This window comes from Diospyros lotus, chromosome 3 (assembly GCF_014633365.1).
Source record: "Diospyros lotus cultivar Yz01 chromosome 3, ASM1463336v1, whole genome shotgun sequence".
NCBI lineage: Eukaryota > Viridiplantae > Streptophyta > Magnoliopsida > Ericales > Ebenaceae > Diospyros > Diospyros lotus.
The window spans coordinates 35,005,461-35,019,219 of NC_068340.1; the positions used below are offsets into that span (position 1 = coordinate 35,005,461).

At 37.1% G+C, this 13,759-nt stretch overlaps 4 protein-coding genes across 7 annotated transcripts in view; 1 reads left to right on the plus strand and 3 right to left on the minus strand.

The window, feature by feature from the left end:
* The window catches only part of LOC127797803 (actin-related protein 5), a 48,434-nt gene that overhangs the window by 23,933 nt on the left and 10,742 nt on the right, over window positions 1-13,759 (minus strand). The gene's annotated exons all lie outside the window — the stretch shown is intronic.
* LOC127797805 (stearoyl-[acyl-carrier-protein] 9-desaturase, chloroplastic-like) overlaps window positions 1-13,759 on the plus strand; it is a 39,560-nt gene that overhangs the window by 3,866 nt on the left and 21,935 nt on the right. The gene's annotated exons all lie outside the window — the stretch shown is intronic.
* On the minus strand, window positions 2,907-3,742 carry LOC127797808 (uncharacterized). The gene has a single exon (XM_052330964.1). It carries the CDS (start codon window positions 3,621-3,623, stop codon window positions 3,084-3,086), a length of 540 nt encoding a protein of 179 aa, XP_052186924.1. The 5' UTR covers window positions 3,624-3,742; the 3' UTR covers window positions 2,907-3,083.
* LOC127797806 (2-alkenal reductase (NADP(+)-dependent)) overlaps window positions 4,339-13,759 on the minus strand; it is a 39,239-nt gene continuing 29,818 nt past the window's right edge. For 2 of the 4 annotated variants that reach the window (XM_052330963.1, XM_052330960.1), the window contains exons 2-5: window positions 13,567-13,747; window positions 6,125-6,291; window positions 5,945-6,027; window positions 4,339-4,955 (exon numbers count right to left, since the gene is read on the minus strand). In XM_052330963.1, the coding sequence (XP_052186923.1) occupies window positions 4,577-4,955; window positions 5,945-6,027; window positions 6,125-6,291; window positions 13,567-13,747 (810 nt within the window). In that variant the 3' untranslated portion in view covers window positions 4,339-4,576. The remainder of the gene's footprint in view (window positions 4,956-5,944; window positions 6,028-6,124; window positions 6,292-13,566; window positions 13,748-13,759) is intronic. The other 2 variants (XM_052330961.1, XM_052330962.1) reach the window with 1 other exon arrangement.

Consider the following 13,759-nt stretch of genomic DNA (forward strand, 5'->3'; position numbering starts at 1 on the left):
GTAATTTGGTGGCTCCAAGTTGTCTTTTTAATGCAATAATGGCTGATTGTAGTCTTTAACAGTCTAGACAACAACAATGGCACGTGCCCAATTGATGCCTAAATTTAATGATTTTTTTCCAGTAGCATAGGAATCACGGGACCCTTTGTTTTTAACAAATATTCTTTTTATTTATTTATTTTAAAATTTAAAACTATTTGTAAAATTTATAGGATTAATTTTAATTTTGATCTTAAAACATTTTATTTTTAAGCAACAACAAAAGATCATTTTATTAGTTAATTTTTTATCATAAGAAGATGATTTTTTTTTCTTCTAAAATTAGTGAATTTTTTAGTCCAAAATCTTGGTTAATTTTTTGTTGCCTAAATAAAATTACTATGAATTTATTTTTACATTAATACAATTATGCATGGTAAAAATTCAACAAATAGTAAGATTGGCTAATATTGGTTAATTTTATAATTAGAATAAAAAATAACATCACAAATAACAAAATTATAATTGTTAACAATATCATAAATATTGCATTGATAGTAATTATTATTTTTTTTTTATATCATGTTAATATTATTAACAACAAACTGAACCCGTCTTGTGTCTATTTATGCATTGCAGGCTCATTAATTGGTGGAAACGAATTAGGTGTTGTTTGGCAAGAGGAAATACAGGCAGCTTTGATTGCTGCTGGAGTGGGCACGCGCGCTTCCTTTTTATTATTAGTCGTTAGAATTAGGTCAAGTTGGTAGGTGGTCTTTGGTTGCTCCGCAAATTAAATGAATAAATGCCGTTTGTTGGGATGGTGTTTGTTAATATATATATATATATAATGAAATAGAAAAATATTTTATTTTTATTATATTTGTTAATTTTATTTAGTGACACTTAAAAAAATCATGTGACTTCTTATTTAATTTTTTTTAAATAAAATCATTTTTATTTTATTTTCACATAAATTTATCTTAGTCTTTATAGATAAAAAAAATGATATATGTGTCTTTTAATGTGTTATGGGTATTTCTTGAATTGCTTCTTATGGGCTGAGCTCGATTCCATGAGCTGGCTTAATCTCTTGAAGCCTAATAAGCCCGAGGGTGAGCTCATCAGAACAAGGTCACACGTCGTTGAGATCTGAGCTCAGATTGCAGAATTAAGCGAGTTCCCAGCGATGTTTTTAGTTTGCTAGCCTAACTGAGCGAGCTTCTAGTAATGCTTCCAACTTGCTGGCCTAACTGTTAAGCTCGCATAGTAAGAAGACGACAGGACAACCAAAGAACTGTCGTGGACTAGGCATTACTTTAGCTGGGCCATCCGGGCACTCTCTTGGCCGATCTCCTGGCCGGTGCCTGTCCCATCCTGGCCCTGTACCAGCCTGCAACAACATCATTACAGCTTCAACTGGATATTTGCACGCCCGCCTCAAATCTCATTCTCATTAATGATAGGTTTCATCCATATTAATAAAGGTTTCGTCGCCACCATGTCGCCACCTGTGTACCTTCACCGGCGTTGAATATTCAGTCCTATCACCTATAAATGCATGACGCATGTAGAGATGAGGATATTCCCTCCTCTTATATGAGCCAACTCTGGGAAGAGTGGATGATATGTTTTTTCCTCTGACCTACTGATACATGGTCATGACCTTACTCTTATATTGACTAGAGCGTTAGAGTGCTTGTAGGAGCTCGCTGTCAGAACATCGACAAAACCACGTAAAACTCCTCAGTGTGCTTTTTCTTCTCCCATTTTCATTTTCTGAGGGTGAGCGGACGAATTACGATCGATCAATTCTCAACGTCGACATAATGTATTCTAAAAAATTTAATAAATAATTTGATAATTTTTTAAAATACTTATGTTGAATATTCTATATTTTAATATAAAAAAATTATAATTTTATTTTAATATAACTTTAATCTTACTTATTTTAACAAACCTAAAATTACTTTTTGAACTGTTCTGACTTTTTGCTCCATCTTGCCCTTACAAGTTGTCCATGTAAGCATTTATTTTTACAGGGCTCCTATAAAAAATTATATAATAATGCTTTTGTAATTTATCATATCATAATATACTCAAATATTAAAATTTAGATATCCTAATCTCGTAAAGCTAATAACAATAGTGTGATAGATTATCATGGCATAATGAAACGAGTACATGTTTAATTAGCGTTATTTTTTACACAAAATTTATTTAAGATTAATTTATATTTATGATTTTATTAAAAAGAACAATTTTATGTGATAATGATACGGAGAGTGAGTCAATTGAAAATGATAAAAAATTATATAAATATGTGTGTGGATTCTTTATCTCCCCTGTCTTTCATTTTACTTGATATGTTTTCTATTTGCATGGAATTTATTATAATGATTTAATTTCGTTTTTTTGTTTCACTATTTCTTCAATTTCAAGTTTCAACCGCTGGCCAAATTATCTTTTTAACCATCTAACACTGTGATCGTCTGAAATGACAGATGAGGCTCTCGTCGCATTTTTCGACCTACTACCGTGATTATTGGAATTGGGTGGTAGTATATATATATTATAATAAAAACTAAAATATGTTTTCTATTTTACTTTTAAGCGCTAAAATATTATAAAAACTATATTATATGATATTTTAAAAACAAACGAAGAAAAAACAAACGAAGAGATAGATGCTTGCAGGCACATTTACAAGAGACAAAAGAAAAAAAGACACGAACTTTCTCATTTAAAGTCTCTTAAGCTTAAAAAAAAGAAAAAAGAAAAAAGAAAAAAAGCAAACCTCCTCCCATTTTCACTATAAAATTATTGATGGTAGTACATAATAAATAAACAAATTTTGTTGGTGCCATATGCCGATCGAGCATTAACAGGTGCAAAGAAGAGAGAGAGTGGACAATAAATTAATGGTATTTCGGAATAATTTGATATTATATCATATCATAACACCAATCTTCAACGCAAACAAAACCAATCTCAACAAACCCCCCAATAATAATAATAATAATAATATTAAAACAACAAATTAAAGAATAATTTCACAAACAAACCCAGCATTAACAGTAAAATGAAGAACAAAAATTAATTAATTAAACTTGGAATGGCCATGGCCAATTCTTCATCTCCTCCTCATCCTGCTGCACCTTGGCACTCCTCTTCACTGAATCCCCGCTGTCAGTGACCGCGTAGATCTTCAAGAAAAACGCCAGCGTCAGCACCACGAACTCCAAGCAGAAGATCACCACACACAACCCGCCCGCAAGTTTCAGTATCACCGCCCCATCTTCTTGCCTAACGTACGATTTCAGCTTTCCCAGAAAGTCACCGGTGTTGGTGAAGATCAGCACCGAGACCGAGCCCTGGAATATGGCGGTGAGGACGGTGGCCACCATGTGGGCCCCGTACCAACGGCTGGCCCCCGAGGAGACGGCGGCACAGCCCGAGACGGCTCCGGCTATGGTGAGGGCGTGGAGGAGGATGACCAGGAAGCCGCAGACGGAGGGGATGAGGCGCAGCGAGAGCGTCAGGAAGATGCAGCTGGAGGCGGCGCCCAGCAGGATGTAGTTGCAGAATAGGAAGAATTTGTGGGTTTGGTAGTGTGAGCTTGGTGGGTTGGAAGACAAACCCATTGTCGGAATTTTATGGAGATCCGGCGCTTGATGGCTGATTCCGGCGAGGAGATTGAAGACCCGGCACGGGAGTTTGCTGAGTGAAGTTTGTCAATCTGTGATTGATGAGTGAGAGATACCAAGTGCGGTGAATGCATATATAGGGGAACGGCAACGGTCATATTTGAGTGCTGGAAATACGACCGTTGGGAGAAGGGTTACAGCTAAAGGATTATTGGTGTTCTTAACGGCTAGTTTTTGTTTAATAATGTGCTTTTTCTTTCTTTATCTTATCTCGTGATGTGTCTCAAACGGCTACTTTTTGTTTTAGATTTGTTACCTTGAAGGTGAATGGTGTGCAGTAATTTTCCATTGGGTAAATACCCAACCTCTCTCCCTTCTTTGATGGCTGGCTTTTCTCTCTCTCTCTCTCTCTCTCTCTCTCTTTGTTTTATTAACATGGTTTTGTGTTTATTTTGTTTCTGATTATTATTTGTTTAGAATTTATTTTAAAACAAATTTTATAAGTCTCAATATTATGATTTGACATATGTTTTAAATATAAAATTTTGATACGATTATATAGATTTTAAAACTAACCCAACTATCAAGTCTAGATAAGTCTTTGATGAATACAGAAAGTGTTTATTTCAACACTTGCTTTGTTTATTCTTTGGTGGTCTATATGACAGAGATACCCCACCAAGCCCGCAAGATGGTGCAATTAACCACAAGATAGTGAAATGATGCTCAAAATTCAAATTCCCAACCTCAAGAGTTTAACCACCACTATTAACCACATGGACTACCACTTTACTGGTGTTATTTTTTATTTTCAAAATTTAAAAAAATCCACATGGACCACCACTTAACTGGTCTACTCAATGTTAACATTTAACAAGAAAAATCCCTTTGGTTTGGGACCTTCAAATTAACACAGTTTGATTCACTCACTTTTCTGCCTATTAATCGGATCATTCAGGGCATACACAGACGACCTGCTTGCCCACATTCTTCCCAGAATACAGCCCCACAAGAGCGGCCGGAGCGCTTTCCAAGCCATTGCTCATATCTTCTACATAAGCAATCTTCCCTTGCTTGTATAGTTGACCGACATCTTCCAGAAAACGCGGCATCAAATGCAGGTAATCACTCTGCAGGAACCCCTGCATCCTTACGCGCTTATATATGAGATTGCTCAAGTTGTGAATCCCTCGAGGATTCGACAAGCTTTTCTCCGACACCATCCCGCATACGGCAATCCTGCCGTTGACCCTCATGTTCAATAGCGCTGCATCTAGCATGGATCCCCCCACATTGTCGAAGTAAATGTCGATACCCTTTGGCAAGTACCTGCATGCGTGTTAAGTAAGAGATTATGAGAATCTTGTTTCGTGATAGATCGATACAACATCTCTATGGTTTATGTAAGCAAGGTTACACGCCAACCCTTGCAGGGCCAGGAGCCTCTAATTGCAATGGGGTCACCCTTTTATGGTTGCAAAAGTTCTTGAAGTGTACAAAAATCTGAACTCTTGGCTATACTTCTTAATTATGTGCAATTCATATTCACCCTGAAGGATGTGTTACGACTTCCAGTGCGGAAGTGAACAAAATGAAAGAGCTTAATTCCCGTTAGTGTCTTCCTAATTTCTTCAGCGATGCGGGAAACCAAGTAGAGAAAAGACAAAGGAACGCATGCCAAATTCCAAGCAGAAACTGCACATTTTAAACTTTTTGCTCCATGTTTTTCAAAGTGACCCAAACCTGAAGATTATGTGATCGAGGGGTAACAGGAAAACTTAAAGTTTGCATACCCTTCTCTCCTTCTCGAAATTACCTATGTACACAGGGCAGCTACATTTTCCAATTAATCTTGATATTGGTAGTCTTGGTGCCACTTGCCATGCCTACTTTGTGACAAAAGTGGTTTTACTGGCGAGTTTGATATCCATCCAAAGCATAACTCAGTGAGGTTGATGTTTTGTGTAATCAGCTTATGGTAGGGGAAAGGTTGAATCCCTTGATTTTGGGTATACCAAGATCAAATCTTATCTGTGCACTCTACAATGAGCTTATACACAAGCATCCTAAATATTTTTAGGAAAGAAAACAGTTTGTGGAATCAATTGCAAGAGAAAAAATGGTGGAACAATAGTAAGAGCCATGATGGTTGTGTGAAAGTCCAATTAAGCATTTGATTACAGAATTATTTCTCTAATTAAACAGCACCTAAAGCAATCTGCAAAACGAGGTTCAATTGTAAATTATCATAAACATGTTTTCTGGTGAAAGCCTTTGTTCCAAATTATATCATAATTTGTTGAAAGAACTGTACTTACCTTTTCAATGCTGCATCCAAGTCTGGCTCGTCTTTGTAATTGAAGGCTTCATCAAACCCGAATTTATTCTTCAGAAGATCAACCTAACAATCCCCCACACAATAAATTATATTGCTTGTTAGTTTGAACAGCAATATCCAAACAGCCTACTTTAAAGATCTGTTATGTGAAGAAACATACTTTTTGGTTTGTGCCAGCACTCCCTACTACATAGCATCCATGCAGCTTAGCCAGTTGGCCAACAAGCTGACCAACTGCTCCAGATGCGGCAGAGACAAAAAGATAATCCCCTTTCTTAGGGGAGCAAACTTCATAAAATCCAGCATAAGCAGTAAAACCTGGCATGCCTGTGCCAAAAATTGTTGTCAGATGACCACTCTAGTCAAGGGTGGAGCTTGAGCCACTACTTAGCGCTTTTTTTTTTTTGGGGGGGGGGGGGGGGTTGTTATGGTTAAAAGAACTAGCTAAAAATTTAGAAAATTTTAATAAAATAAATTAAAATTCAAAGCAACTATACGAAAAAGGGCATTTTATTCTGAACATAGGATAATTTACTAAAAACCATATAATGAAAACAAAATGCAACAATCATGACGTTTTGATTTGATGAGTTTTCTCAATTGTCTAATTCATGATGTTTTTCATTTGACGAGTTTTTCATTCGATGTCCACTACCTAATGCAACCCTCTTCTTATATCTGAGAGAAATACCTTCAACACAAGAAATGTTGAGGGAACCCTCTTCTTATATCTGAGAGAAATACCTTCAACACAAAAAATGTTGAGGGAACCCCTCTACTTATATTTGAGAGAAATACCTTCAACACAAGAAATGTTGAGGGAATTATTCAATCCACAGGTGGAATTATAATGAAAAAAATAATTAGTATTACTATTACATAAGTGTTGTTAGGACCCCCATTAAGCAAACTTATCAGAGAAGAAAGGAGGGGAAAAGTGAGGGGGACTACAGGGGCAACCAAGTAAAATGACTCAAGGGTAAAAGAGTCATAAGTTAGTTAGAGGGGAATAATTGGGCATGTGGCTGGAACGAGCAAAGGAGTAGGTATAAAAGGGAGGAGAGAAAAAGGGAGAAGCATCTGGAAGAATTGAAAGGATTCTTGGGAGAGAAGACGGCCCTCTCGAATCGGTCGACAAGTCGACATCTATTGTTTTCTTCTTTGAATTTGTAATTGTTTTCTTTTATAGAGGTTGTAAACCCAACTGTAATTAGGAGTTTTGTTTCCTACGGATTTGGTTAAATTCAATCAAAGAGGACAAGCTCTACCAGCTTACTCAGATTTAATCCCACAGTATATATATCTAATCCCATGATTGAACTCAGATATTGCTAATCAGTCCAGATCTTGTTATGGGAACAATAATAGCCAAATGGTCCGATAGTTATGGAGCCCTAGAATTTTGTCTTCTCCTAAAATGAAAAGATAATTGCAAACTTAGTTGGAAAATGCTGCCAAGCTATAAAGCACAGACACTTCCCTAGGGTTGCCATGCTAGCATCACTGCATGTCAGATATTGTGACATGCTGACACACTGGGGATACATATCAGACACTTTGCAGACACACTTGGATGAAAATTGAATTTTAAAAGAGAATCCTAACAATTGAAGGACTTATAAAGCAATAAAAAAAAGAAAGTAGGACTGCTTCAACTTCGTTGCAGAAGAGAAAAGGATTTTTGACATTTGTTGGTGGTTGCATGACTCTTCAGTCTTCACACTTCTCTCCTCTTTGAATTGTAAGTGCATATTTATGAGTTTGGAACATAGCTTTGGTACTTTATTATGCCATCAGAAATATAAAAATTTATTATGCCTACATCTAAAAGATTTAGCAATCTCAGTTGGAATTTGTAAGGATCAATTGTCTGAGACTCCTATTGTTGAGATGTGTATCTAGTTAATGCATTGGGAGACTTCACCACATCTTCCAAGGAATGAATTCAGGAACTTTTGGACAATTGATTGAAGAGAGAAAATTGAGCGTTCTTCTCCATTATTTCTATTTTTCTCTCTGCCTCTGGTTTTTATGCCTTTTACTATTCTGTTTCTTTCTGTTCATCTTCTCTTTCCATTATTCTCTCTCTTTTCTTCTGAGGTTTCCCTCTACTTCCCCTTTTCTCTCTTCTCTATTCTTTTATTTCTGTTTATTTTCTCTTGTTTCTCTGTTTCTTCTGTTGAGCTCTTTCTATCACTTCAGCTTTACCTCATCTACTTTCTAGAGTTGGTCTAACAAAGCCAAGACCTTTTCTTTGGCTGAAAAATTCAAAGATAGAGCAGCACAAAGTTCCCTCTCTCCAAATCTCTCCCCTCTTTCTCATAATCTCTCAACCAATTCTTTCCTCTCTCAATCCTTCTGCCTAATTGATGCGGTCACCAATCAAGACTCGGCCCAAGGCCGACCCAACTAAACCGGAATAGTATCACCAAAATAGTAGTGTCATAATGTTATTTTAATACTTCTTAAGTTTTAGAATTCTACTTGATTTAGGATTCTACTTTATATTTCTACTTGATTTAGGATTCTATTTCATGTTTCTACTTGATTTAGGATTCTACTTCATGTTTGATTAGAGTTTTATTTTTATTAGGATTCTAGTTAAATTTTATTTAGGATTTATTTCTATTAGAATTCTAATTGGATTTTGTTTTCCAAATATTAGATGGATTTGGATTAGCCAAATACTATAAATATGCCTAGAATCTAGAGTTTGTAATCAAGTTTTAATCAATCAAATTTCAGCAACCTATTTGGGTTTTCTTAGCAAAACAGTATTGTTTTTGCGTCTTCTTGAAAGCCAAGCTTCGGCCATTGAAGTTTGCTCTTTCAAGTGTTTATTTTGGTGTGTTTTCTTCACACTCGCGCTACACGCTGCGTCAGGTGGTATCAGAGCGGTTAATCAACCAATCAGATGGCCAATCTTGAAGGTAACGGTAGCAACCAGCCTCGTGACGGTGATCAGGGGTTGTTCGCAGTTTGGAGAGCAATCGAAGAACAGCGGGAAGTAACTCGTACTATCCAGCAACGATTGGAGCAACATAGCAACCAATTGGGCACCTTACTACGAGTTGATGATGACAGGAACCTGAATAATGGGGTGAATCAAGCCGGAGCGGGAAGACCACCCATTAATCATGTCCTTGTTAATCCTAGAAGACCAGTGATTGAAGATAGCGATGAAGAGGATGATTTTGGTCGAGCAATAGCTAACCCTGGTGGTAGAGGGGTTAGGAGGAATGCGCATCAGCACAACCACTGGGGCAATGATGAGTATAAACTAAAAGTTGATATTCCCACCTTTAGTGGAGATCTTGATATTGAGGGGTTCCTGGATTGGATCACTGAGGTTGACCGTTTTTTCGAATACATGGAGATCCCAGATGAACGACAAGTAAAGTTAGTGGCTTACAGATTGAAGGGCGGTGCATCTGTTTGGTGGGAGCGATTAAGAGAAACAAGATTGAGGGAAGGCCGACAACCAGTTCAGACATGGAGACGAATGAAGCAGCTGTTAAGAGGTAGGTTTTTGCCCCCTGACTATGAACAATATATGTTTGAAGCTTATCAAAGATGTGCACAGGGAATGAAGAGTGTGAATGAATATACCTCTGAGTTTCTGCGATTAGCGGAGAGAAACCAATTGTCAGAAAGTGACAATCAACAAGCAGCTCGTTACTTGAATGGATTGAAGCTTGCTATTCGTGATAAAATTGGGGTTCAGATGGTTCTGAGTGTGCAAGAAGCAAGGAACTTAGCTTTAAAGGCTGAGTTAATGTTGAGTGAGAGATCTCGTAATGACAACTATTGTCGGTATAGTGGGAATGAAAATAAACAACCAGCTTTTGATAAAGGTAAGTCGGTTCAAGGGGCGCAACCCTCCAATCCACCCCATACAGTCAACCCTAATAAGGCTACAACAGGGGGAAACATTCGAGTTAACATTGTAGAAAAGGAAGAGGAAGATGTTGCTGAAGAAGAAGTATATTGCGGGCCTGATGGGGAGGATGACAAAGAAGATTATGGACATGAGCAATATACCTGTGTAGTGAGGAAGTTAATGCTATCTCAAAAGAATGAAGATACTACTCAACGGCATAAGCTTTTTCGCACGAGGTGTACGGTGAAAAGAAAAATCTTTGAGTTGATTATTGATAGTGGAAGTCAAGAGAACATCATAGGAAGAGATGTGGTGGCAAAGATGCAGTTAACTCCTGAAAAACATCCAAACCCTTACATGATTGGATGGATCAAAGAAGTTTGTGGCATATATGTGGATGAACGTTGCAGAGTGCCTTTCTCTATTGGTAAGTACTCCGACGAAGTCTATTGTGATATTGTTGATATGGATGCTTGCCATATTTTATTTGGGAGGCCTTGGCAATTTGATGTGGATGCTACGCACTCGGGTAGGAAGAACACATATCAGCTTGAGAAAGAAGGTGTGCGTTATACTTTGTTACCCATAGTGGAAAAGAATCAAACCAAAGCTTATAAAGTGGAGCTTGATTTCGAAGATTATGTTGTGCCAGCAACCTCAACGTTTGCAAACTCAGGTCTTATTTATGTTGCTAACATGACAAAAACTCCAAGGTTATTGACTCATACTGGGGTATTTTCCAGTCCCGATGGCTCAAGCATTGCTTCGCAACCCAAGGATGGTGGTGTTTCTTCTGATTGACTTGCGACTGTAAAGGAGATAGAGGTCATGGTAGCAAATCCTTCTACAGTTCATTCAAGCTCTGGCATGGTTGAATCGAAGGCAATAAGATCTACCAGATTAGAGAAGCGCTCAAGATGGAAGGTTCAACATCCTCAATCTAACAGTAATAATGCAATGGAGGCAGAAGGCAACAAACATGGTGATGATTGGACCCATGCCAATGCTGATATGGCTAAGAAGGGGAGGAATGTCTTTGCTCATGTTCTCTTAGCAGAAAAGTTCAAGCGGTTTAGGAAGATGTCAAGCAAAAGTTGCACAAATAAGAAATATAAGGCAACAGCTGACAAGCATAGGAAGCACAAGGTATTTGAGATTGGAGATGAAGTTATGATCTTTTTGAAGAAGGAACGAATTCCAACAGGAAAGCATAACAAGTTCAAGCCAAAGAAGTATGATCCTTACAAGATTCCAAAGAAGACCAATGACAATGCTTATGTTTTGGATTTGCCTAATCATATGGGTATTTCTAAACATTCAAAGTGGCTAATATCTCTTCGTACTTATCGGATGTGGATTTGTCCAAACAGGATCAAAATTCGAGGTCGAATTTTTCTCAAGTGAAGGTGAATGATGCGGTCACCAATCAAGACTCGGCCCAAGGCCGACCCAACTAAACCGGAATAGTATCACCAAAATAGTAGTGTCATAATGTTATTTTAATACTTCTTAAGTTTTAGAATTCTACTTGATTTAGGATTCTACTTTATATTTCTACTTGATTTAGGATTCTATTTCATGTTTCTACTTGATTTAGGATTCTACTTCATGTTTGATTAGAGTTTTATTTTTATTAGGATTCTAGTTAAATTTTATTTAGGATTTATTTCTATTAGAATTCTAATTGGATTTTGTTTTCCAAATATTAGATGGATTTGGATTAGCCAAATACTATAAATATGCCTAGAATCTAGAGTTTGTAATCAAGTTTTAATCAATCAAATTTCAGCAACCTATTTGGGTTTTCTTAGCAAAACAGTATTGTTTTTGCGTCTTCTTGAAAGCCAAGCTTCGGCCATTGAAGTTTGCTCTTTCAAGTGTTTATTTTGGTGTGTTTTCTTCACACTCGCGCTACACGCTGCGTCACTAATTCATTCACTATCTTCTACATCATTTACCATGGAGTAGTGAACGTGGCATGGAACCTTAGACTTCTCTTTTTGTGGAGAATCTCAACATGGTGATGATCCAATGGGGAGGTTGCTACGGGAATGCATTTACCTTTTTTCTTTTTATTGCTTGTCCAGTTTTCCTCCTCCCCTACCCCCCCCCCCCCCCAAACACACACACACCCCTATTAATTTCCCTTTTTCCTTTGTTTTAATTAATTTTGTATTCTAAATTATTAATCCCTGTTTATAGCAACATACAAAGTCTTTATCTCATTATGCAAGGTCAACTACATAAATTTTAACTTTCCATTTTTTTTATGAATTGCCTCATCTCCTGTAAGGCCCATATAACACAAATTAATGTTTATGGATGCTGACAAAATTATCCATAATTTATCATTTAAAATCCCAATGAATTGTATTCTAAAACACTTAACCAAAAAAAGGAAGAAGAAGAATTGTATTCTAAAGGGAAAAATGAAATGTCCTACATTCAAGACAACATTGCAAACTGATTTGGGAAAAAGCAACCATACCCTCAAGTCAATGCCAGACAAATTTGTCATTTGCTACCAATTTAAAAGATCAAGCTCTTCACTTAAAAAATGCCCTCAACATAGATGCCCTCCATGACCACCACCACCAACATATTCAGCCTTTATCCTACTATGTGGGGTCGGCTACATGAATTCTAAACTTCTATGTGGGTTACGCCCCAACAGATAGTTTGTCAAGAATTCATATTCGGATCCGACTAGGTTTTACGCTGGCTGTCAGCTACCTAATGCAACCCTCCTCCTTTATCTGGGCTTGGGACCAGCAGTGGATAACATCCCCTGACGGAGTAATAATGAAATAACGTTTTAACACTATCTTCATATTGAGAAGTTTCATGAGATGGTGGTGAATGAAGATAATTGATATAGTTGTGTTTTATCACTTAGTTGACATGATGAAATCAACAAGTACAATATAGAAACACAACAGACATGCTCTCAATGACCAAATCACAAATTTGTCATCATCCTCAAAAACAAAGAAGACAATCAAGTTATCAAATTAGAGAACAAATGTCATGCAATCATAAAACAACTATCACACCCCTCACACTGACCAATTATGTTTATCAGCTTCCTCATGCAAGCTGAAAGATCACACTGCACAAATTTTCTTTTTCTTTTTCTTTTTTTTTTTTTACTTCTCAATTTGAATAAGCTATCAAACCATTAAGTCAACATTCTTCAAGACAACAATCTGTTTTGAACAAAGAACATCAATATATTATATTTTCTCTATCATTATTTTGTCAATAGATTATATTCATAGTTGGTAAAATGATTGGATTTTAATAAGTTCTTGACTGCAGCCTGCAAAAGTTGTCTAGTTAGTCATAGAAAAGAGTTGATAAACAATCCTTGTTGCTAGTAACATATCTAAAGGTCAAGACATCGGCAGTCACAAGGCTATGGCGCCTCTATCCAAACATCGGGCCAACTTGAGGTACCATGGCAGAAGCTTGCCTCAAGCAAGCCAAGGCACAACATGTTTGATAAAGAACCTTTGCGGAATGAGAAGCAAAATCAGAACACATATGCATTTGTATAAAAAAAAACGATCTGGAATTCAGAGTTCATTCATTTCACTAGCATTCATGCATGTATCCAGGGTGTTAAAGAACACATTGCAGCGCTGGGGTTGCTGAAACTGTAATAGGAACTGCAAGCATGCATTTGAGTTTGAAACATAAATAAATTGAGAGGTGAAATGTACCAAGAAGACCGACGTAGTACGAAAGAGGGATATCATCCTGGCGCTGGATCTTCCTCAATTGCTGGGTTCTCGTGATCAAGCTGTATTCTTCCCAGCCTGTGATCCCGGTGACTATATCACCGGCACTGAAATCTGGATGATCAGAATCCACAACTCTCGAGACACCAAACCCTTCAAGAACCTTCGTCGAAGC